The sequence below is a fragment of the Hypanus sabinus genome, chromosome 30 (genome assembly GCF_030144855.1).
Source record: "Hypanus sabinus isolate sHypSab1 chromosome 30, sHypSab1.hap1, whole genome shotgun sequence".
In the NCBI taxonomy this organism is placed as follows: domain Eukaryota; kingdom Metazoa; phylum Chordata; class Chondrichthyes; order Myliobatiformes; family Dasyatidae; genus Hypanus; species Hypanus sabinus.
In genome coordinates, this window is record NC_082735.1 from 9,488,699 (window position 1) to 9,512,737 (window position 24,039).

At 41.7% G+C, this 24,039-nt stretch overlaps 1 protein-coding gene across 2 annotated transcripts in view; it reads right to left on the reverse strand.

Moving 5' to 3' along the window:
• The window catches only part of oscp1b (organic solute carrier partner 1b), a 55,585-nt gene that overhangs the window by 3,242 nt on the left and 28,304 nt on the right, over positions 1 to 24,039 (reverse strand). For both annotated transcript variants that reach the window (XM_059954297.1, XM_059954298.1), the window contains 4 exons: positions 11,110 to 11,190; positions 7,859 to 7,962; positions 2,710 to 2,838; positions 1,867 to 1,936 (listed from right to left, as the gene is read on the reverse strand). In XM_059954297.1, coding sequence (XP_059810280.1) covers positions 1,867 to 1,936; positions 2,710 to 2,838; positions 7,859 to 7,962; positions 11,110 to 11,190 — 384 coding nt within the window. The remainder of the gene's footprint in view (positions 1 to 1,866; positions 1,937 to 2,709; positions 2,839 to 7,858; positions 7,963 to 11,109; positions 11,191 to 24,039) is intronic.

The following is a 24,039-nucleotide window of genomic DNA, read 5'->3' on the forward strand; positions in this document are numbered from 1 at the left end:
ATCCTCTTACATACTACTATAGATTTTTATTGACTTATATTTTTGCAAATTTCTTTTCTTCATCCTGTTCTTGTATTTTAAAACCATCTGTTTGTTACTTTGTGGTAATTTATCCTTCCTTTTCCAGTTAGAGTCACAGCAATACTGCAGAGGCACAGGCCCTGCAGCTCAACCAATCCATCCGCAGTGTCTAATACGTTAATCCCAATTTCCTGTGTTCAGCCCATATCCCTCTCAGCCCAATCCTCCCATGTACCTATCCAAATGCTTCTTAAATGATATGATTGTACTGCCTCATCAACTTTCACTGCAGTTCATTCCATATACTCTGTGTGAGAAAGTTCCCACCCAGGAGACTTTAAAATCTTTCCCTTCTCACACAAAACCTACGTCCACTACTTTTGGGCTCCCCTACCTTGTGGAAAAACTTCTACTATCCACCTTAACTATACCTCTCATAATTTTAAACACTTGTCATCACTCATTCTCTTACATTCCAGGGAATAAAGACCTAACCTGGCCAACCTCTCCCTATAACTCAGGCCTTCTAGTCCTGGTAAAGTCCCTGTAAATCTTTTCAGCACTCTCCAGTTTAACCACAATCCAATAGTACCCCAAGTATGGCATCACTGACGGCTTATACAACTGCAAAATAATGAGCCAAGTCCTGTACTCAAAGCCTTGACTGATGAAGGCTAGCATGTTAGATGCATTTTTCACCACTACAAATGTAAAGGGATGATACAATTGATGACAGGACCCTTCATAATGTTGACATACAGAGGGATCCTGGGTCCAAGTGGCTGCACATGTTGGTGGGATAGTATAGGCTGTGTATAGGACATAACTCAAAGACCCAAGGGATTCTGTAGATGCTGGGAATTAAGCAACACACAAAGGAGCTGGAGTCAGGCAGCATTTATGGAGGGAAACAAACAAATTGACATTTTGGGCTAAGACCCTTCATTCATTATTTATCAAGGTACTGAATTTAAGAGTCAGGAAGTTATGTCGCAACTTTATAAAACTTTGGTTAGGCTGCACCTGGAGTACTGCATTCAATTCTAGCTGCCTGATTATATTAAGATTATGGAGGCTTTGGAGAGGGTACAGAAGAGGATTAAAGGGCATGTGCTACAATGAGAAGTTGGACAAATTTGGATTGTTTTCTCTGAAGTGGCAGAGGCTGAGAGGCAACCTAATAGAAATTTACAGAATATTATGAGGGGTATAGATAAGAGTAGACAGCCAATATATTTTGGGTTGAAGTGCCCAATATCAGAAAGCATACATTTAAGACGGGGGTGGGGGGGGTAAACGCAAAGGAGTTTTTTTTTAGAAACCAGAGTGTTGGGTGCCTGGCATGTACTGCTCGGAGTGATAATGGAGCCCAATGCATTAGGGGCAATTAAGTGGCTCTTAGATAAGTACATGCATTTGCAGAAAATGGAAGGATATCGATTTAGGAAGGCAGAAGGAGATAGCTTTTAATTACTACTTTGATTAGTTTCTTAGTAGCTTCAGCACAACATTGTGGGCTGAGCCATTGCTCCTGATCTGTATTGTTTTATGTTCTGTGTTCTATATCAGTAAAGAGATGAACAGAGAGTACACAAAACGATCGGTTCTTCCAGGGTACCCCTATACAGCATTGGGGCTACAGACTATCTGCAGGAACAGATTAATATAATGCTGAGATGAAAACGTACAAAATGCAAATCAGGAAGTGAACAGAAGATCAGTCAGCATCAGAAAAAGAGAACATTTTGCTCACTATAAAATATATAAAAATACAAAAGGGAAATAAATAAAAATTGGAAACAACCAATAGAATCAAGAATCCCAGGCTTGAGAGACACCACTGACCTTCGTTCGGACAGCTGAGTTCTTCATTGTCCCCATCATGTGGGTTTCCACAGGCCGAGAAACACTGTACCTATCACAATGTAGACAAGATACAAATATTAATAAATAGACACTTAACAGATCATCAACAATAACAAGTTATTTTTAGCTCAAATATCTTGAGAAGCATAGTTTTTATGACAGGTAGCAACCATTCAACTCCTTGGGACAATTGGACAAATAACATATCCTGGACCCACTGACTATGAATTGCAGGTAGGACACTGCCATTTCCGCATGTTTTCTTGAATGAATAGAAATCAGAAACAAACAGTATAAAATATCAGCATGATCATAGTACAAAGAAGATCTTACAATTAAGCTATGCTGGGGTCTGGCAGCAATTACCACCTCTGTTTTTCCCTTAATAATTAATATTCAAACAGACAACTGTTTCACAATTTCCTAGATTTGCTTCCAAACTCAAACTACTTGCATTGACAGATTTCCTGGAAACATGGTGCAGGGCGTTTCTATGAACATCATTACGTTTTGATGTACAGACCATACCAAGCAGTGTTGAAAGCCATTTATTTAGGAATAAGCTATTTTGTTTATTTACTCTGCTCTCTTCTTAAGGTGTCAAATCACATCCTCAGAGACATTCTAATACTGCAACAGCGCCACATACCTTACAGGAACTCATTAAGTTTGGATCATAGCAAGAATTGACAGGTCATGAGGGGTTTGCATTTCAGCTCTTGGACATATATAAACCACAGCAAGCTAGGGGTCTTTCCCTGATACAATGGACTTCCCCTGAATCTATTTATAATCCGCAGAGAACAGACAGAGCATACTTACATGTTGGTGCCAAGCTTAATGACTCGGTCACCAAAGAGGTTTAGGGATCCTTCTGCCAATGCACTGGTATAATTGCCAAAGGCTGGGAACTTTACTTGCTTCACCTCTTCTCCATGATGGTTGAACATTCTATGACAAAGTGATACAGACCAAAAGTTAGTATTTTCCTTGCATAAAAATATTGCAATTAAGTTGAATGCTATTTCTAGACATTATAATAGTCATTAGTCTCCATTATTAGAGTTTGATGAATGTTTCTATTTTAATTTGATTACATAGGAGAAGTTTAATATAAACATTGAGCTCATTTAAAATCTGGATTTATGAAATACGATATGTACAGTCAATACATGTTACACATTTAGTTCAAATACAAATCAACTATGAATGTGGCAAGAAGCCAATTTTTTTTTTGAAACATCAGTAAAACAGAAAAAAAATCAGCAAATTATAAAACAAAAGATATTACAATAAATCTGAAATAACAGAAATCTATATGTGTACAGGTATTTCTTTTTTTAGAGGCAGATCTCCTTTCTTTGGATACCCAGGATTTCTAACTATCTTAAATTCAAGTAATTATTGCTGTGAATGTAGGCTAAATCTCAGAAATACTAATAATGTCAAGTTATAATGTTACACATGCCAAAAATGGCAAATAACTCAGGTGCTGGTACCAATCAACAGACAAACTGTAGAGAGTAGTTTATCCCTTTTTATTATATGAACAGGAGAAAATACTTTGCCAGAAATTCTCATATCCCAAATGTAAGAATAAATGAAAAAAACTGAGGCAATTTACTCAGAAGCAATTAGGGAAATCTAATTAAATACAGAAGAAAGAAAGAAAGAAATGAAGTGTTGATAGGAATAGAAAAGAGAGAGAGAGGATTTGGCTCACATGGACCATAAAGTCTGGGACTGTAATACTGAAAGTCTGGATGCTGAGCTCCAAATACTGTGTAATCTTATACTTGCTTTTGCCTCAGACCAGGCTGCCAAGCAACATTATTCAGGATAGATCTGACCAAATCATTACCCTTATAATTTCTAAATTATATGAAGACTTCCTCTTTCAGCACTGTCACCATCACACACTGTTAGATAGGATACACCACTGTGGGATACAGATAGAACAGTGACTATCACATCACTTTATCCAAGTAAAACGAGTTGTTTCCCCATACATACAAGTAGTTTAACTTTGTATTTTCAGGTTTGTAAAGAATTAGATCAAACCTGCTTTCAAATTCAGGCTATGGGGTAGAGTTATTGCAACACACACAAAATGCTAGTGGAACGCTGCAGGCCGGGCAGCATCTATAGGGAGAAGCGCTGTCGACATTTCGGGCCGAGGCCCTTCGTCAGGACTAACTGAAAGGAAAGATAGTAAGAGATTTGAAAGTAGGAGGGGGAGGGGAAAATGCAAAATGACAGGAGAAGACTGGAGGGGGTGGGATGAAGCTGAGAGCCGAAAAGGTGATTGGTGAAAGGGATACAGAGCTAGAGAAGGGAAAGGATCATGGGACGGGAGGCCTCGGGAGAAAGAAAGGGGGAGGGGAGCACCAGAGGGAGATGAAGAACAGGCAGAGTGATGGGCAGAGAGAGAAAAAAACTAAATATATCAGGGATGGGGTAAGAAGGGGAGGGGCATTAACAGAAGTTAGAGAAGTCAATGTTCATGCCAGCAGGTTGGAGGCTACCCAGCCGGTAGGTATATAAGCTGTTGTTCTTCCAACCTGAGTGTGGCTTCATCTTGACAGTAGAGGGAGCCATGGATAGACATATCAGAATGGGAATGGGACGTGGAATTAAAATGTAAGGCCACTGGGAGATCCTGCTTCTCTGGCAGACAGAGTGTAGGTGTTCAGTGAAACGGTCTCCCGGTCTGTGTCGGGTCTCACCAATATATAAAAGGCTTCACCAGGAGCACCAGACACAGTATACCACACCAGCCGACTCACAGGTGAAGTGTAGCCTCACCTGGAAGGACTGTCTGGGGCCCTGAATGGTGGTGAGGGAGGAATTGTAATGGCAGCACTTGTTCTGCTTGCAAGGATAAGTGCCAGGAGGGAGATCGGTGGGAAGGGATGGGGTGGATGAATGGACAAGGGAGTCACATAGGGAGCGATCCCTGTGGAAAGCAGAAGGGGGGGGGGGGAGGGAAAGATGTGCTTGGTAGTGGGATCCCGTTGGAGATGGCGGAAGTTATGGAGAATTATACGTTGGATCTGAAGGTTGGTGGGGTGGTAGGTGAGGACAAGGGAAACCCTATCCCGAGTGGGGTGGTGGGCAGATGTGGTGAGGGCAGATGTGCGGGAAATGGGAGAGATAAAGAGATAAATGGGAGAAGAGCTATTTTCATTTTAGTGACATTAAACAGCACAGATTCAATATTAAAACTTCCTTTGCATTGATCCAATACTGCCATGTGAAAGTCTTATTCTAGATTGTATACAAGTAAAAGATTTTCTGCACAGTACTGACACGCACTCCAAAGTACCTTCATAGATGTCAAGCTCTGTTTACAAAAGTGAACCTCATCCTAAACTTAGAGCAATGACAAGTTTCCTATTTCCTAAAACAATACATCTCAATATAATATTCAAAAGAGCCAGTTGCTGAACTTTGGAGAATGGGCACACTCTCAAATGAAAGTTGAATGAGGAAACCCAAATTGATATTCTCTTTTAATAACCATTATTCATGAAGTTTCACAAAGATGATTTGCAAGTATCCTTCCACAAGGTACATCAGAGCATGAGGGTTCCATCAGAGAAAGGAGATCATCCTTGCAACAACCAATGGACATGACAGTACTGAGTTCATTGACCAATGTCTTGTACCACTATAACATTCCAAGATGTCACATTACAGTTGCACAAGACAGTAGTTAGACCACACTTGAAGAACTGCGTACAGTTTTGGTTAATGGTCAATCACATCTACAGGAAGATAGTGACTAAGACAGAGAGGGTGCAGTAAAAGATTCACAAGGATATTGCCTGGGCTGGAGGATTTGAGTTAAAGGAGATACTGAATACGTTGGGATTGTTTTCTCCGAGGTTGTGAAGGAGTCCAAGTGGAAACCTTATACATGTAAACAAAATCATGAGGGGCATAAATAAGGTGGATGGTCACAAAATTTTTCCCAGGATAGTGGATTTAAAAAACTAGAGGGCATAGTTTTAAAGTAAGGCGAAAAGTATTTAGAGGTGACCCTAGGGGCAATCTACACAAAGGTTGCTGGCATACAGAACAAGCTGCAAGAAGAAGTTGTAGTAGCAGGTATAATAATTTCAACATTTAAAAGGCATTTAAACAGGTAAATGAACAGTTTTAGAGGGAAATGGGGCAAATATGACTGGCGTGAAGAAGCACTTTGGTTGGCATGGTCGATTTGGGTTGAATGGCTCATTTCTCTGCTATGAAAGTAAACAAACCTCATCCAGGAAATTACCATGGTCTAACACAAGTTCTAGTACAGCCAGTTGGTAAAATAATAGAGTTGATCAGCACTCAACACCTCCTTCTGCAATTGGATAATTGGTTTCCTGTCTAACAGACTGTAATCAGTAAGGATAGGCAGCAACACCTCCACCACGATTATTCTCAAAACTGGTGCCCCACAAGGCTGCGCCCTTAGCCCCCAATTCTAGCTCCTGTAGATTCTGCTCTAACTCCATCTACAATTTTGTAGATGTGTTGGAATACAAGAAAGAGTTACAACATGGCATCATGATAATAACCTTTCTGTCAATGTCAGCAAAACAAAAGAGCTGGCCATTGAATTTTAAGTGGGGAAATGGGTTGGAGTATAAATTCTTGATTAGATCAACAGTACTGTGATTAAGAGTGTTGAGTGGAGGGGTCTTACACAATCAAAAAAACGCACCAGTGCCTCTGTTTTCGTGGGAGGCTAAAGAAATTTGGCATGTCCACTTTGAATGTCAACAAAGTTTTTAACTGATGTATCATGGAAAGCATCCTATACGGATGCATCACAGGTTGGTATGGCAACTGCTTTGATTGTCATTGTAGAGTGTTGTGGATACAGTTCACACAATTGGAAACCATTCTCCACACAATGGGGTATCTACATTTCTTGCCGCTTTGGTATTATTAGATGGACTCTTGACCTCACTGTCTACCTCATTATGGCCTTGAACCTTACTGTCTGCCCGCACTGCACTTACTCTGCAGCACTTTATTCTGCACCCAGTTCTCACTTTCCCTTGTGCTACCTCAATTCATGGTCATAATGAAATGACCTATACGGATGGCATGCAAAACAAAATTTTTCCCATTGTACCTTGACACATGTAACAATAATGAATCAATTTACGAAGTTTATGAATAGTCCAGGTAACTTCCTCTACCAACTATCATTACAGATATAAATGAGAAGGAATAGGAAGTTAAAAATAATCTGAGAGTGGTATTATTATTACTACTTCACTTGACCCCAAAATAAATCCTTCAAGTGCTGTTCACTACTTCTGAGCTTTCATTTCTTTTAAAAAGTTTCACTCTGCTTATTTAGCAAATCACTGTAGAACTTTTCACAAGTATTTGGAAGTCTAATGCATTTGGGATGCATCATAGCATGCCTAAGATCAGCAATTTACAGGGAGGAGTTGATTTATTTACATGATTACAAACATTTGTATTTCAATTAAATGAAGATATAGAAAGTTTTTGGTTAATGAGTTCTTGTGAATGGATGCTTTGTGATTTTGTGGCTACCCCACAGAAAGATCATTTGTCATGAAATTGCAAAAGAAAATGCTGGTTGATTGCTTGGCTATATTTTAGAAATGTGCGAGGAACCAAATCACTGATATTTAGAAAACAGCAAGGAATAAGGAAAACATAAAATTAAAGCAAATAATTTTCCTTTTGCTGCAGTGAAGATTAAAGGTAAGGTGGCAATAATACGGACAGGAAATCATCAACAGGAAACACAATTGTACATTCAAAACACACAATGCACATCCACCACAAACAAAATGTGTTGAGTCCTGATAAAGGGTTTTGGTCTGAAACATCAACTGTTTATTCCCCTCCTGGGTTGTTCAAGATTTCCAGCATCTGCAGGATCTCTTGTGTCTAATGTACAGACTGTTGTGTGGATTTTAATATGTGTTACCTTATCAGCCCAGGAACCTCTGTTCCCCAAGGTACAGGACCAGAAACAGGCAGCACAAATCGACCATTAGAATTCTGAACTTTATCCTTCAGAAAGATGGAGACCTAATGAGATAAATTAGAGTACATTAAATAATAACTATTTATAACATGTTACAGATGAAAAGAATTAATTCTGCCATCATGTAGTACCATCATATATTTTTATTCTGCTTTTCAGATGATGCTGATTTTTTCAGGCACATTGCAACTACTACCTTCAAGTGTCCAATCCCTGTTTAATTACTGTATAAAAAGCAAAAAGGAATCAGAAGCTTTTTCAAAAAGAACTATTGATGCTTTAAAAAGTTGGGATTTTAAAAGAGTCAGAGTCATACAGCATGAAAATCATCCTTTTAGCCCATCTTTTCCACACTGAGCAAGTGGTCATAGGCAAGTCCTATTTACCTGCCTTTGATCCCTATTCCTTTTAGGCTTTTCTGCCCAAGTTCTTGTCCAAATGTCTTTCAACATTGTACAGAATCCTCTGGCAGCTTGTTCCATTTGCCTACCATTCTCTGTGTGAAAAAATAATTCCCTCAGGTTCCTTTCACATCTCAAATTGATGCCCTCTAGTTTTAGACTCCTTATTTTTGGAAAAAGACCGTGACCATGCACGTTATCTACGACCCTTATCCTTTAATCAACTTTTATAAGGTCACTCCTCAGCTTCACATTCTCCAAAAAGCCCCAACCTATCCAGTCCCTCTATGATTTGCCAATGACTATGGAATGTTGTTTGTGCTTGATACAGCTGGTGCTGTAATAAGTGTAGAAGGTTATGAAAAATTAAGAGGGGCATTTTGATCACCTAGGTATTTGGGCTGTTGATTGTCAAATGGCTTCCAATTGAGATAAATGTGAGATATTGCATTTTAGGAGATCAAACCAGAGTAGTAATTTCTACAGTGAACGGTAGGACCCTGAGGAATGTTATGAAACAGAGGGACCTAGGAGTGTATTGCATGGTTCGTTGAAAGTGGCATTTTAAAACTAATCCCTTTTGACTTTAGTATCCGTTCCCTGGAAAAAAGTGCGCGCTTACACCCTGTCTATGCCCCTTAAGATTTTGTACACATTACCGACATTTACAATGGTGATGAAGCCATGTGCCATGCTGGCCTTCAGTCTGGCATTGAGTATTGAAGTTGGAAGATTATATTGCAATTATTTAGGATATTGGTAAGGTCACACTTCTAGAATGGTGTACAACCTTAGTCAAGAACTTATTAAAATAGAAAGGTGGCAGAAATGATTTACCTGATGTCGCCTGGACTTGGGGCCTCGAGTTACGAGGAGCGGATGCATGAACTACGACTTTATTCCGTGGAAAACAGGAGATTGAGAGGTGACTGGTTAGATGTATACAAGATCATGAGGGGCATAGACAGGGGCATAGATCAGACAGGACATGCCAAAAATAACAGGGCTTAGGTTTGAGATCAGAGACGAGAGATTTATTGGAATTAATAACATTGACATTATTCTAGAATCTGTGTTTGGAATGAGTTGCCAGAAACAGTGGTTGAAGTGAACACATTAGCAACATTTAAAAGCCATTAAGATAAGTATATAGATAGAAGAGCTTAGAGGGCTATCAGCCAAACATGGGCAGATGTGACTAAGTCACTAGGCAATGCAGTCAACATGGATTTGTTTGACCAAAGGTCAATGCTGTACAACTCTATGAATCTTTCATTTTGGGATCCATATCTCAGCAATGGATCACCAAAATGTGTTTTACTATGGATTCACTGGTATTCTTCAGAAAGGAGATGAATGAGTTCCTGAGTCTTAAGGATATATTAAGTTTCATCATTGATTTTAGTTACTATTCATCTCTAAAATTTGCTCAATTGTTCCAAGGGATTGGGAAGATTCAAAGTGGTCAGCCCAAAAGGAAATTTCTAGAAATGTTTCCTAAATTAGTTGTAACATACTTTTTATCTTTCCCCAACTCAAATACAAAAGGTAAGTTTCACTAATTTTTCACATTTGGCCAAAATTTAAACTAAATCTAATATCCCTTTACGGTATTGCTCTCTTACAATTGTATACATTGGGACCTGAGACAAAGGGACAAATATGAGCGATTTTTAAGACTGAGTTAAGTAGAATCAGTAAGTGACAATCAGTGGATAAGGTGTACTTCTATGATACAATACAAGAAATTACTAAATAAAATTAGAGCAATTAGGATTAGGGATAACATACTCATATAGCTTGAGGATTACTTCATAAACTGAGAAGGGAAAAAAGGAAAGAATGGGTCATTTTCAGGTTGGGTACTGTCAGGAGGTGCAATCTTCATCAATGTTTCAGATATCGTGTCAAGTATAAAACCTCTAAGTTTGTTGATAATGCAAAACTGGGAGATAGTCTCATTTATAAGAAGTGAAGGCTTTAAGCAACAACATGATAATATGATAATGAAATACAATATAGCAAAGGAAATTATGTACTCCAGGGGGTGTGGAAGGGAGCAAGGGGAGAAAGCAGAAAACTATGATACTGTTAAAATGGTGTCCAGTGCATTGTAGTAAACAAACTGCTGAAAACTAACACACGGGTACAGAGAAGAATTAGAAGAGTAAATAACGGTATTCAGAATTCAATTGCAAGACACGTTGCTGCAATTATATAATGGCCCCGGTGAGACTGCATTGGATTACTGTGTACAGGTCTGGAATTCCTCTTCAAGGAAGGACATACTAGTGAATAGTTAATGAATGGGGGCGGGGGTGGAAGGTGGGGAATGGGGGAAGTATTTCAATAGATTGCTTCTTTGTATTTTGGAGTTGGAGGCCAGTGATGATTGGATTGTCATTGCAAACACTGTCCTGAGTTTATAAGAATGAGAGGAGGACTTATCAAAATGCTTAAGGATTTGGCTTGGTGGATGTAGGGATGATGTTATCCTAGCTGGCGGATCACAATAGAAGCTTGGCCACAGAATAAATTTCTTCACCCAGAAGGCAGAAACCCTTTTTGGGCCTCAAACTGTGAAGTTTAATCACTGAGTATATTCAAGACACATTGATAGATGTTTGGATATTAAAGAATACAAAGTTAGTACAGGACAGTGGCATTGAGGTAACAGATCAGCAGTTAACTTACCAAAGACAGAAATTGGTGTAAGAGGCTGATTAGATTATTCTCCACTCATTTCTTATGTTCATCCAGTTAAATATAGAATGGGGAGGGTGTACTTACCCTAATATGCAAATCCTGAAAGAAGATGAGCAGGGTTTGCCTGATGAGCTGAAACTCTCCAACAGGTAGGCAGCTGTATGACTGTCAATTACAGAAAGTCAAAAACATGCACTGAGTCTCAAATTGGCAAATTCAAAGGTTCAATGACATTGACATTTTATGTAACCATTATGTTAAAACGTGTGCCCTGCAAGGAGCCTGTCATTTTTGTGCAAAGCCTCATAGCAGCCATGTTCTTCATTGGCAGGCCAGAGGCTCTTCCTTTTCTAGATTCACCTTGGTGGTCCTAAAACTATTGGAAGCATGAAGTGTAAAGTCAGGGGGTGATCAGAGGAAGGAGTGAAACAGGGGATGTGGCACAAGAATGGGGATGGAGTTGGCTTAGAAGGGGGTGAAGCATGATGGTGATAGGAGCTTTAGCCAAAGGCCAATCCAGACATTGGAAGTTTGGAGAGGAGGGAACTTCATTCAGGTCCACTGCCCAAGGATAAAAGACAGTGAAAATGAGCTTTGACAGGGACCAATTGGAATTTGGGTTTGTTTAGTGTGAGCAAATTAAAGAAAGGCAGAGGCAAGCGCAGCGGCCATTGTCTGAGTGGACACAGTCAGAGTGGTAATCTTGAGGCTTTAGCTCTTCAAGGCTTCAGTCAGAAAAAAGCAGAGGAAAGAAAAGCTCGTAATATTTTCTTTATCTTTATATTTGCTCAGCTAGGACAGTAGGGATACCAAGCAGGGTAGTAAAATGCTCCTCTTGAGGGATGTGGAAAGACAGGGACACCTCCAGTGTCCCTGACAACTACAACTGTGAAAAGTGCATCTAACTTATAACAAACCGTGTTAAGGTGTTGGAGCTGAAACTGGATATACTCCGGATCGTTCGGGAAGCTGACAGGGTGACAGGTAGGACATATAGAGAGGTAGTTACAGCCAAGGTGCAGGACACAGGAAACTGGGTGACAGTCAGGAAGGGGAAAGGGTTTAAGGAGCCAGTGCAAAGTTAGATATGGCCCCTGTGGCTAAAGGGATCGGGGGTATGGAGAGAAAGCAGGTACAGGGTTCTGAGTTGGATGATCAGCCATGATCATACTGAATAGCGGTGCAGGCTTGAAGGGCCGAATAGCCTACTCCCGCACCTATTTTCTATGTTTCTATTACTCCTGTGGTCTTCCCCCTCAGTAACAGGTATTTCATTTTGGATACTTTCGGGGGTTGGGGGGGCGGGATGAGCTAACAAAGGAAAATCACAGTGATTAGGTCTCTGGCATTGAGTCAGCCTCTGTGACTCAGAAGGGAAGGGGGGGGGGAGAGGAGGTACGCTGTGGTGATAGGGGATTCTTTAGATAGGGGAATGGACAGGAGGTTCTGTGGGCAAGAGCAAGATTCCTGGATAGTATGTTGCCTTCTGGGTGCCAGGGCCTGGGACATCACAGATCGAGTCCTCAACATTCTTAAGTGGGAGGATGAACAGCCAGAAGTCATGATCCAAGTAAATACCAATGACGTGGTAGGATGAGTGAAGAAGTTTCCCTTAGGGAGTTAGGGGAGTTAGGTGCTACGTTAAAGGGCAGGGCCTCCAGGGTTGTGAGCTCAGGATGCCAAAAGTTTCTTCAGATACTTAAAAGTATAAAACAGAGGCAAGAGTGATTATTGGATCACTGAAAAACAAAAGTAGTGGAGACAATGAAATGGCAGCTGAACTGAATAAGTACTTTGCATCAGTCTTCACTGTGAAAGACACTAGCAGTATGGTGGAAGTTCCAGCTATCAGAGGGTATAAAATGTGTGAAGATACCATGATTAGATAGAAGGGAAATTGAAAAGTCTGAAGGTAGGTAAGTCACCTGGTATACACCCCAGAATTCTAAACAGGTGGTAGAAGAGATCATGGAGTCATTAATAATGATCTTTCAAGAATCACTAGATTCTGGAATACTTCCAGAAGACTGGGAAGTTGCAAATATCACTGCACTCTTCAAGAGGGTGGGCGGGGGGTGGGGGGGGGGGGAGAAGGCAAAAAAAAGGAAACTATAGGCCAGTTAGTCTGACCTCAGTGATTGGGAAGACATTGGAGTTGATCATTAAGGATGAGGTTTCAGGGTACTTGGAGGACAGAAAGACTTGGACAGATTAGGAGAATGGGCAAAGAAATGACAGATGGAATACAGTGTCAAGAAGTGTATGGTCATATACTTAGGTAAAAGAAATGGAAAAGTTGACTATTTTGTAAATAGAGAGAATATACAAAATATTAGGGTGCAACGGGACCTGGGAGTCCTTGTGCAGGATTCCCTAAAGGTTAATTTCTAGGTTGATTCTGTGGTGAGGAAGTCAAATGCAATCACGAGGAAATCTGCAGATGCTGGAAATTCCAGCAACACACACAAAATGCTGGTGGAACGCAGCAGGCCAGGCAGCATCAATAGGGAGAAGCACTGTTGATGTTTCGGGCCAAGACCCTTCATCAGGACTAACTGAAAGAAAAGATAGTAAGAGATTTGAAAGTAGGAGGGGGAGGGGAAATGCAAAATGATAGGAGAAGACAGGAGGGGGTGGGGTGAAGCAGAGAGCTGGAAAGGTGATTGGCAAAAGGGATACAGAGCTGGAGAAGGGAACGATCATGTGACGGGAGGCCTAGGGAGAAAGAAAGGGGGAGGGGAGCACCAGAGGGAGATAGAGAACAGGTAGAGTGATGGGCAGAGAAGGAAAAAAAAGAGGAGGGGGGGGAAAATTAAATATATCAGGGATGGGCTAAGAAGTCAATGCAATGCAAAGTCAAATGCAATGTTAGCATTCATTTCAAGAGACTAGAATATAAAAGTAAGGATGCAATGTTGAAACTTTATAAAGCAGTGGTGAGGCCTTAATTTGAGTGCTGTGAGCAGTTTTGGGCCCCTTATCTTGGAAAGGACATGCTAAAACTGTAGAAAGTTCAAAGGGAGTTAACAAAAATGATTTCAGAATTTTTGCCAATGAGGGGAGGGGGATTGTTGCTCGCTGCCGCTTATGCATGGGAGGGAGGGTTGCTGGGGGAAACTTTGGGGTTCTAACATTTAACTGTCGTTCATTCTTGGGGCACTTCTCTGTTTACGTGGATGTTTGAGAAGAAAAAATATTTCAGTATGTATATTGCATACACTTCTCTGACATTAAATTGTAGCTTTGAAACCTGTGAAACCTTTGAATGGCTTGTCATATGAAGTGTGTTTGATGGCTCTGGGCCTGTGTTCACTGGAATTCAGAAGGATGTGGGATGACCTCATTGAAACCTATTGAATGGTCAAAGGCCTTGAAAGACTGGATGTGGAGAGGATGTTTCCTATGGTGAGACAGTCTAAAACTAGAGGACACAGCCTCAGAATAGACGGGTGTCCTTTTAGAATGGAGATGAGGAGGAATTTCTTCTACCACAGAGTGGTGAATCTGAGTTCTTTGACACAAGCAGCTGTGCAGACCAAGTCTTTATGTCTGTACTGGGTGTCAGATGTGGGAAGTCCGGGAGACTCCCAGCCTCCTGGACAGCCTCATCTGCACTAGGTGCATTGAGTTACAGCTCCTGAGGGACTGTGTTAAGGAACTGGAGCTGCAGCTCAATGACCTTTGTCTGGTCAGCAGAAGTGAGGAGGTGATAGAGAGGAGCTATAGGCAAGTAGTCACACCAGGGCCTTGGGAGGCAGATAAGTGGGTAAGATTCAGGAGAGGGAAGGGCAAGAGGCAGATACTAGAGAGTACCCCAGTGTCAGTGCACCTTAACAATAAGTACTCCTGTTTGAGTACTGTTGTGGGGGGGGGGGGAGCAACAGTGGTTTCTGAGCAACCACTCAGAAAGGTAGGGAATGGAAGAAGGCATCAGTGATAGGGGACTCTATAGTTAGGGGGTCAGACGGGCAGGGAAGAAATGCAGATGGTAGTTTGCCTCCCAGGAGCCAGGGTCTGGGATGTTTCTGATCATGTCCTTGGTATCCTGAAGAGGGAAGGTAATCAGCCATAGGTCATGGTACATATTGGTACCAACGACATAGGTGGGAAAAGGGAGGAGGTCGTGAAAGCAGACTAAGGGAGTTAGGAAGGAAGTTGAGAAGCAAGACGTCAAAGGTAGTAATCTCGGGATTACTGTCTATGCCATGCGACAGTGAGTATAGGCATAGAGTGAGGTGGAGGATGAATGCGTGGCTGAGGGATTGGAGCAAGGGACAGGGATTCAGATTTCTGGAATACTGGGACCTCTTTTGGGGCAGGCATGACCCGTACAAAAAGGATGGGTTGCACTTGAATCCGAGGGTGACCATATCCTGGCAGGGAGGTTTACTAAGACTATTGGGGAGAGTTTAAACTAGAATTGCTGGGGAGTGGGAACCAAACTGAAGAGACGGAGGAAGAGGCTGTTGGCTCACAAATAGAGAAAGTTTGGAGACAGTGCGAGAGGGAGTATAGGCAAGTGATAGAGAAGGGATGCGCTCAGACCATCAGACCGATGGTTTGAGATGTGTCTATTTTGATGCAAGAAGTATCATGAACAAAGCGGATGAGCTTAGAGTGTGGATCAGTACTTGGAGCTATGATGTTGTGGCCATTACAGAGACTTGGATGGTTCAGGGACAGCAATGGTTATTTAGAGTGCCAGACTACAGATGTTTCAAAAAGGACAGGGAGGGAGGGAAAAGAGGTGAGGCATGGCACTGTTGATCAAAAAAAATTGTCACGGCTGCAGAAAAGGAGGAAGTCATGGAAGGATTGTCTTCTGAGTCTCTGTGGGTAGAAATTAGAAACAGGAAAGTGTCAATAACTCTACTGGGTGTTTTTTATAGATCACCCAATAGTAACAGGGACATCGAGGAGCAGACAAGGAAACAGATTCTGGGAGGTGTAATAATAACAGGGTTGTTGTGGTGGGAGATTTTAATTTCCCAAATATTGGTTGGCATCTCCCTAGAGCAAGGGGTTTAGATGGGGTGGGGTTTATAAAGTGTGTTCAGGAAGGCTTCCTGACATAATATGTGGATAACCCTGCAAGAGGAGAGGCTGTACTTGATCTGGTATTGGGAAATGAACCTGGTCAGGTGTCAGATCATTCAGTGGGAGAGCATTTTGGAGATAGTAATCATAATTCTATCTCCTTTACCATAGCATTGGAGAGGGATAGGTAAGTGTTTAATTGGAGTAAGGAGAAATATGAAGCTATCAGGCAGGAACTTGGAAGAACAAATTGGGAACAGATATTCTCAGGGAAATGTATGGCAGAAATGTGTCAAATGTTCAGAGGATATTTGCATGGTGTTCTGCATAGGTATGTTCCAATGAGACAGGGAAAGGATGGTAAGGTACAGGAACTGTGGTGTACAAAGCTGTTGTAAATCTAGTCAAGAAGAAAAGAAGAGCTTACAAAAGGTTTAAAAAACTAGGTAATGAGAGAGATCTAGAAGATTACAAGGGTGGCTGGAAGGAAAGAAAGAAAGAAATTAGGAGAGTCAGAAGGGGTCATGAGAAGGCCTTGGTGAGCAGGATTAAGGAAAACCCCCAAGGCATTCTACAAGTATTTGAAGAGCAAGTGGATAGGACGTGAGAGAATAGGACCAATCAAGTGTGACGGTGGAAAAGTGTGTATGGAACCAGAGGAGATAGCAGAGATACTTAATGAATACTTTGCTTCAGTATTCACTAAGGAAAAGGATCTTGGCGATTGTAGGGATGACTTACAGCAGATTGAAAAGAATGAGCATATAGACATTAAGAACAAAATTGTTCTGGAGCTTTTGGAAAGCATCAAGTTGGGTAAATCACCGGGACCAGATGAGATGTAGCCCAGGCTACTGTGGGAAATGAGGGAGGAGATTGCTGAGCCTCTGGTAATAATCTTTGCATCATCAATGGGGATGGGAGAGGTTCCGTAGGATTGAAGAGTTGCGGATGTTGGTCTATTATTCAAGAAAGGGAGTAGAAATAGCCTAGGAAATTGTAGACCAGTGAGTCTTACTTCAGTGGTTGATAAGTTGATGGAAAGATCCTAAGGAGCAGGATTCATGAACATTTGGAGAGGCATAATATGATTAGGAATATTCAGCATGGCTTTGTCAAAGCCAGGTCGTGCCTTATGAGCCTGATTTTTTGAGGATGTAACTGAACACATTGATGAAGGTAGAGCAGTAGATGTGGTGCATATGGATTTCAGCTAGGAATTTGATAAGGTACCCCATGCAAGGCATAATGAGAAAGTAAGGAAGCATGGGATCCAAGGGGACCTTGCTTTGTGGATCCAGAATTGGCTTGCTCACAGAAGGTAAAGAGTTGTTGTAGTTGGGCCATATTCTGCATGGAGGTTGGTCACCAATGGAATGCCTCAGGGACCTGTTCTGGGACCCCTTCTCTTCATGATTTTTTATAAATTACCTGGATGAGGAAGTGGAGGATGGGTTAGTAAATTTGCTGATGACACAGAGGTTGGGGGTGTTGTGGATAGTGTGGATGGCTGCCAGAAATTTCAGTGGGACACTGAGACATTGATAGGATGCAAAACTGGGCTGAGAAGTGGCAGATGGAGCTCACTCAAATAAGTGTGAGGTGGTTCATTTTGGTAGGTCAAATATAGTATTAATGGTAGGACTCTTGGCAGCGCAGAGGATTAGACGGTTCATGGGGTCCAAGTCCATAGGACACTCAAAGCTGCTGCGCAGGTTGACTCTGTGGTCAAGAAGGCTTACGGTGTATTGGCCTTCATCAACCATGGGATTGAGTTTTAAGTGCTGACAGGTAATGTTACAGCTATATAGGACACTGGTCAGACCCCACTTAGAGTACTGTGCTTAGTTCTAGTCACCTCACTACAGGAAGGATGTGGAAACTATAGAAAGGGTGCAGAGGAGATTTACAAGGATGTTGCCTGGATTGGGGAGCATGTCTTATTAGAACAGGTTGAGTGAACTCTGCCTTTCCACATTGCAGTGTCAAAGGATGATAGGTGACCTGATAGAGGTGTATAAGATGATGAGAGGCATTGATTGTGTAGATAGTCAGAGGCTCTTTCCCAGGGCTGAAATAGCTAACATGAGAGGGCACAGTTTTAAGGTGCTTGGAAGTAGGTACAGAGACGTCAGGGTAAGTTTTTTATGCAGACAGTGGTGAGTGCGTGGAATGGGCTGCTGGCAACGGTGGTGGTGATAGATACGATAGGGTATTTTAAGAGACTCCATGGTTACCTTTAGCATTGTGGGCCAAAGGGCCTGTATTGTGCTGTAGGTTTTCTATGTTTCTACATATACTTAAGGCAGAGTTTAACATTTTCTTGATTGATTGGGGCATGAAGGGATCAGGAAAGGCAGGATATTGGAGCTAAGAAGAAAATTGGATCAGCCATGATGAAATGGCAGAGCAGACTGAATGGGCCAAATGGCCTAATTCAGTTACTATATCTTCTGGTCTTAACATTATTAGCCACAAGGAGAGGGATCAAGAACTTGGGGAGGAAGTAACTTGGCAGGATTAGAGGGGAGATGAGTGGCAAAGATAAACTCTCAACACATTAAAAATTTCTGTAAGGGCTGTGAAATGAAAATTAAAAACCTAGAGGAAAGGGTGGGATTAAATCAGAAACTCTTTTTGACAACCGACGTGATTGACTGGGTCACAAAATATCTATGATTTTGAAGTGAATTCTACAAGGTAATCTATAACACCAACTTGTAGGTAGATGCTACAAGTCTTTTGCAATAGCAGTCAAGTATGGAGAGCTGTCCACGGTTACAGCGGGACATTGATAGGATACAAAACTGGGCTGAGAAGTGGCAGATGGAGTTCAACCCAGATAAGTGTGAAGTGGTTCATTTTGGTAGGTCAAATATGATGGCAGAATATTGTATTAATGGTAAGACTCTTGGCAGTGTGGAGGATCAGAGGGATCTTGGGGTCTGAGTCCATAGAACGCTCAAAGCAGCTGCGCAGGTTGACTCTGTGGCTAAGAAGGTATATGGTGTATTGGTCTTCATCAATCATGGAATTGAATTTAGGAGCTGAGAGGTAATGTTGCAGGTATATAGGACCCTGGTCAGACCCCACTTGGAGCACTGTGCTGAGTTCTGGCCGCCTTACTACAGGAAGGATATGGAAGCCATAGAAAAGGTGCAGAGGAGATTTACAAGGATGTTGCCTGGATTGGGGAACATACCTTATGAGAATAGGTTGAGTGAACTCGGCCTTTTCTCCTTGGAGCGACAGAGGATGAGAGGAGACCTGATAGAGGTGTGTAAGATAATGAGAGGCATTGATTGTATGGATAGTCAGAGGCTTTTTCCCAGGGCTGAAATGGTTGCCACAAGAGGACACAGGTTTAAGGTGCTGGGGAGTAGGTACAGAGGAGATAGGTACATGGAGCTTAGAAAGATAGAGGGCTATGGGTGAGCCTAGCAATTTGTAAGGTAGGGACATGTTCGTCACATCTTTGTGGGCCGAAGGGTCTGTAATGTGCTGTAGGTTTTCTATGTTTCTATGCAGCACACAGCCGAAGCATTCACAGCTTTCTTCATTCAGAAGTCCCAGGCAGATTATCTATTTCAGCTGACTTGAAGTCAGTTATATTACAGAAACCAGTCTTTAATCAATGTGACTCACTCCTTATGTAATAAAGAAATTATTGAAAACACTATTAATGCTATGAAACTAAGACCATCTCAAGATGTTGTCAGATGTTCAGTGCAGGTTCTTAAGGCCTGCATTTTAGAACCATCACCATCTCTGGACAAGCTGCTCTAGGAACATGTCACAACAATGGCAAACATCTGTTTCAAACAAAAAGCAAGAGAAATCCATGCCACAAAATTATTGCCCTTTCTATCTACTCACCAGAGATTAGTGCAGCAAATCCCAATTGGTTCAACAAACGGGTATGGTAGGATCACAAGATTTCCAATGCCCACTGATATCAGCCTGCAGGAGTTAGGAACTACAAGCCCAACTATTGCACGCAGAACCAATAATTCTTTATTTTTCTTTTTCAAGTGATGATCACATATACATGAATATATGCACAGCCACTATGTCAATTAATTGTAAGGTTTTCCACATATCCAAAACTTACTTTAGGATTCAGTGGGATTAGAGGGTAGGTTACTGGAGATGAGCCAATGGTTTTCTAAATCTATTAACCAAACCTTCCAAAAAGAGTGATTGATTATGTTAAGGGATTAATGAATCATCATTTATTGATTGTAATTCTGAAGCATATGCCATGCACTGCTCATTTGCTGTAGTGAGCGTTAGTAGTGAGTGGCTAGCATTACCTAAAGAAACCAAGAAAAATCCTTGCCAGCAAATTACTGCCCTTTCTGTCTACTCTAAAGACCCTCTTTAAATTTTCTCTTTTAAAGAGGTGCTTTGCAGCTTCAAGTTTTGAGGGTCTCATTCACAAATTGAATCTGTGCTCTGACAGTTTGAGAAAAAGCATTCCCAGAAAGTGGACCAACACTTCAAGAAAGATGTATGTGGAGAAAGGCGAGCAGTAGAAGAGATTCTGTGGGGCTGAGCGTAGCTCCAACATCATCTACAAATTTGCCGACACCACTGTTGTTGGCAAAGTCATGGATGACGAGAAGGAGGCATACATGACTAAGGTAGGTCAGCTGATTGAGATATACTCAACCAAACCCAAGGAGCCTGTTATGGACTTTAGGAATGGGGAGGTAGGTGAACTAGCACATCCTCGTTGAAGGATTAGTGCTGGAAAGATTGAGTAGAGCAGCTTCAGGTTTCTGGTAATCAACATCTGCAAATATATCCTGAGCCCAGTAAATAAATGCAACTATAAAGAATGTGTGTCAGTGTCTCTACCAGTTTAAGATCTGGCCATAAGACATCAAAGTAGAATTAGGCCACTCAGCACATTGGATCTGCTGCACCATTTCAGTGTGGCTGATTTATTATCCCTTTTAACTCCAATCTTCTGCCTTCTCCCCGTAACATTTGATGGCCTGACTAAACAAGAACCTATTAATCTCTGCTTTAAGTTTACTCAATGACTTGGCCTTCACTGCCATCCATGGTAATGAATTCAACAGATTCGCCACCCTCTGGCTTAAGAAATTCCTTCTTATCTCTGTTCAAAATGGATGTCCTTCTATTGTGAAGATGTGCCCTCTGGTCCTGGACTCACCCACTATAGGAAACATCTTCTCCATATCCATTCTGTCCTGGCTTTTCAATATTCCATAGGTTTCAATAAGATCCCCCCTCATTCTTCTAAACTCTAGCAAGTACAGGCCCAGAAGCAACAAGTGCTCCTCATACGTCCTGACGAAGGGTCTTGGCCTGAAACGTTGACTGTTCGTTTCCATGGATGCTGCCCAAACTGCTGAGTTCCTCCAGCTTGTTTGTACATGTTGCTTTGACCACAGCACCTGCAGTGTACTTTGTGTTTACTCCTCATACGTTAACTCTTCCATTCCCGTAGTTATTCTCATGAACCTCCTCTGGACCCTTTCCAGTATCAGCACTTCTTTTCTTAGATACATGGCCTAAAACTGCTCACAATACTCCAAGTGGAGCCTGACCAATGCCTTATAAACCTTAATATCACGTCCTTACTCTTATGTTCTAATCCTCTTGAAATGAATACTAACATTGTATTTGCCTTCCTTACCACCAACTTAACCTGCAAGTTAACATTTTGGGAATCCTGTACAAGGACTCTGAATTCCCTCTGTGGACTGAGTTTTGAATTCTCTCCCCATTTATAAAATAATCTACACTTTTATTTATTCTACCAAAGTACATGACCATTCACTTCCCTGTACTATATTCTATTTCGATTTTTCCAGTGCCTTCAATACCATACAACCCTCATTACTGGGGGGAAAACTCCGTTCAATAGGCACTTCCATTGTATCCTGGATAATGGACTACCTGACTGGCAGACCACAGCTTGTACAGCTTCAGAGCTGTGTGTCAGACATGGCTGTAAGCTGCACTGGGGCCCCACAGGGGGTTGTATTGGCTGCCTTCCTGTTTACGCTGTAAACCTCAGACTTCAGATACAACAGTGAGTCACATCATCTGCAGAATTTCTCTGATGACTCAACAATATTTGGGTGTATAAAGGGAGGCCAGGAGGATGAATACAGGGCCCTGGTGGAGGACTTTGTCAAAGGGTGCAAGCTGAATCATCTACAGCTCAACATCAGTAAAACAAAGGAGATGGTGATGGACTTTAGGAAGGCAAGGCCTGTATTGCTCTCTGTTACTACTGATGGTAAGAATATGGATGTGGTGAGGACATACAAGTACCTGGAGGTGCACCTGAATAACAGACTTGAATGGAGCACCAACACAGAGATTGTGTACAAGTAGGGCCAGAATCGCCTCTACTTCCTGAAGAGACTGACGTCTTTTGAAGTATGCAGGCCTCTCGTTCTACCAGTCTATTGTCACCAGTACCATCTTCTATGCAGTAGTGTGCTGCAGAAATGGCATCAATACAGGCGATCCCAACAAGCGCAATAAACTGATTAGATGGGCTGGTTCTGTTATAGAAGTCAAACTGGACAATATCAGAGATTAAAGGAGCTAGGACTTTACTCTCTGGAGAGAAGGAGGATGAGAGGAGACATGATAGAGGCATACAAGATAGTAAGAGGAATAGATAGAGTGGACAGCCAGCGCCTCTTCCTCAGGTCACCACTGCTTATTGTTCACAATATGGTGCTTATTGTCACCATATTGTTCTATGTTCTATATTTCTCACCCCCTGCATGCCACCTTGGCTGAACAGAAGAGCACTTCCAGTAATGAGACTAAGACAACTGTGCTGCTCCAAAGAGGACTATTTGGGCTGTTGGCCAGAAGAAACTACAGTCTAATCAAGGACAGGGGAAGCAGACAAACCAGTTCTCTTTGTTTCACCCCATTTTCTGAGGCTACATCCACACTAGACTGGATAATTTTAAAAACACCGGTTTTGCGTAAAAAAATGATAGGTGTCCATACCAAGCATTTTTGAAAATACCTCCGTCCACATTAAAACGGGTATTTGGGCAAATCTCCTCCTACTGGGCATGCGCAGGACACATCTACAGAAAACAAGCGACACGTTTGGCGTCGAATCTCGCTGTGAAAGTGCACATTTGTGCAGTTACAGACTCAAAAAACTTAAAAAGGAAATTGCCAAACAACGGACAGCTGTTGGCTGTCGTGCAGGAGGACTTAAAACTAAAAAAAAACAAATACTGGAGCACATGGAGACAACTGACAGGGAGTTCACGGTTAGTATGACCTGGCTGAAGATGGACATTGAAAAACTGACTAACTCTATTGCATTAATAAAGCACCTTGTTAAATGTTTAAAACATGTCTGCATCAGCGTTATCTTGTATTTCCATACAATGCTACATTAGGCTGTTACACATCTATTGTCAGAGAGGTACTTGCATAAATAGGTAAACCACCTTCATACAAGCAAGGACAGAAAACAGGGCAAAGTGAGTACACTTATTTATTCAGTAAGCTGTGGGTCAAAGTATTTGGTGAGTACATTTCTAACTCTTCTGGCTTCAGTCTCGTTGCTGTCTGTTCTGAAATTGTTAGGTTGTATGGGGGGTTGCGTTCAAGAAAACAATGAAATGCCACGCTGCCACCACCATCTGTTCTGGCACGTCATGACAGCATTTTTAAAAATCTCTGGTTACCCCATCCACACTGCTCTGCCCAATCGTCGTTTTCAAATTTACACACTCTGGAGGGCGTTTTAGAAAAGCTCTGTTTTCGGGGGAGGGAAACGCCGTTTCAGTGTGGATGGAGGGTCAAAACGAAGAGAAAAAGCTTTGGTTACACACTACGTCTAGTGTGGACGTAGCCTTAATGTAAACTGCATTCTGTGTTTATCGATTTAATTGATATGCTGTAGATACGTTGAATTGTAACTGCTTACGCATAGCTTTGTTTTTGTAATTGGAA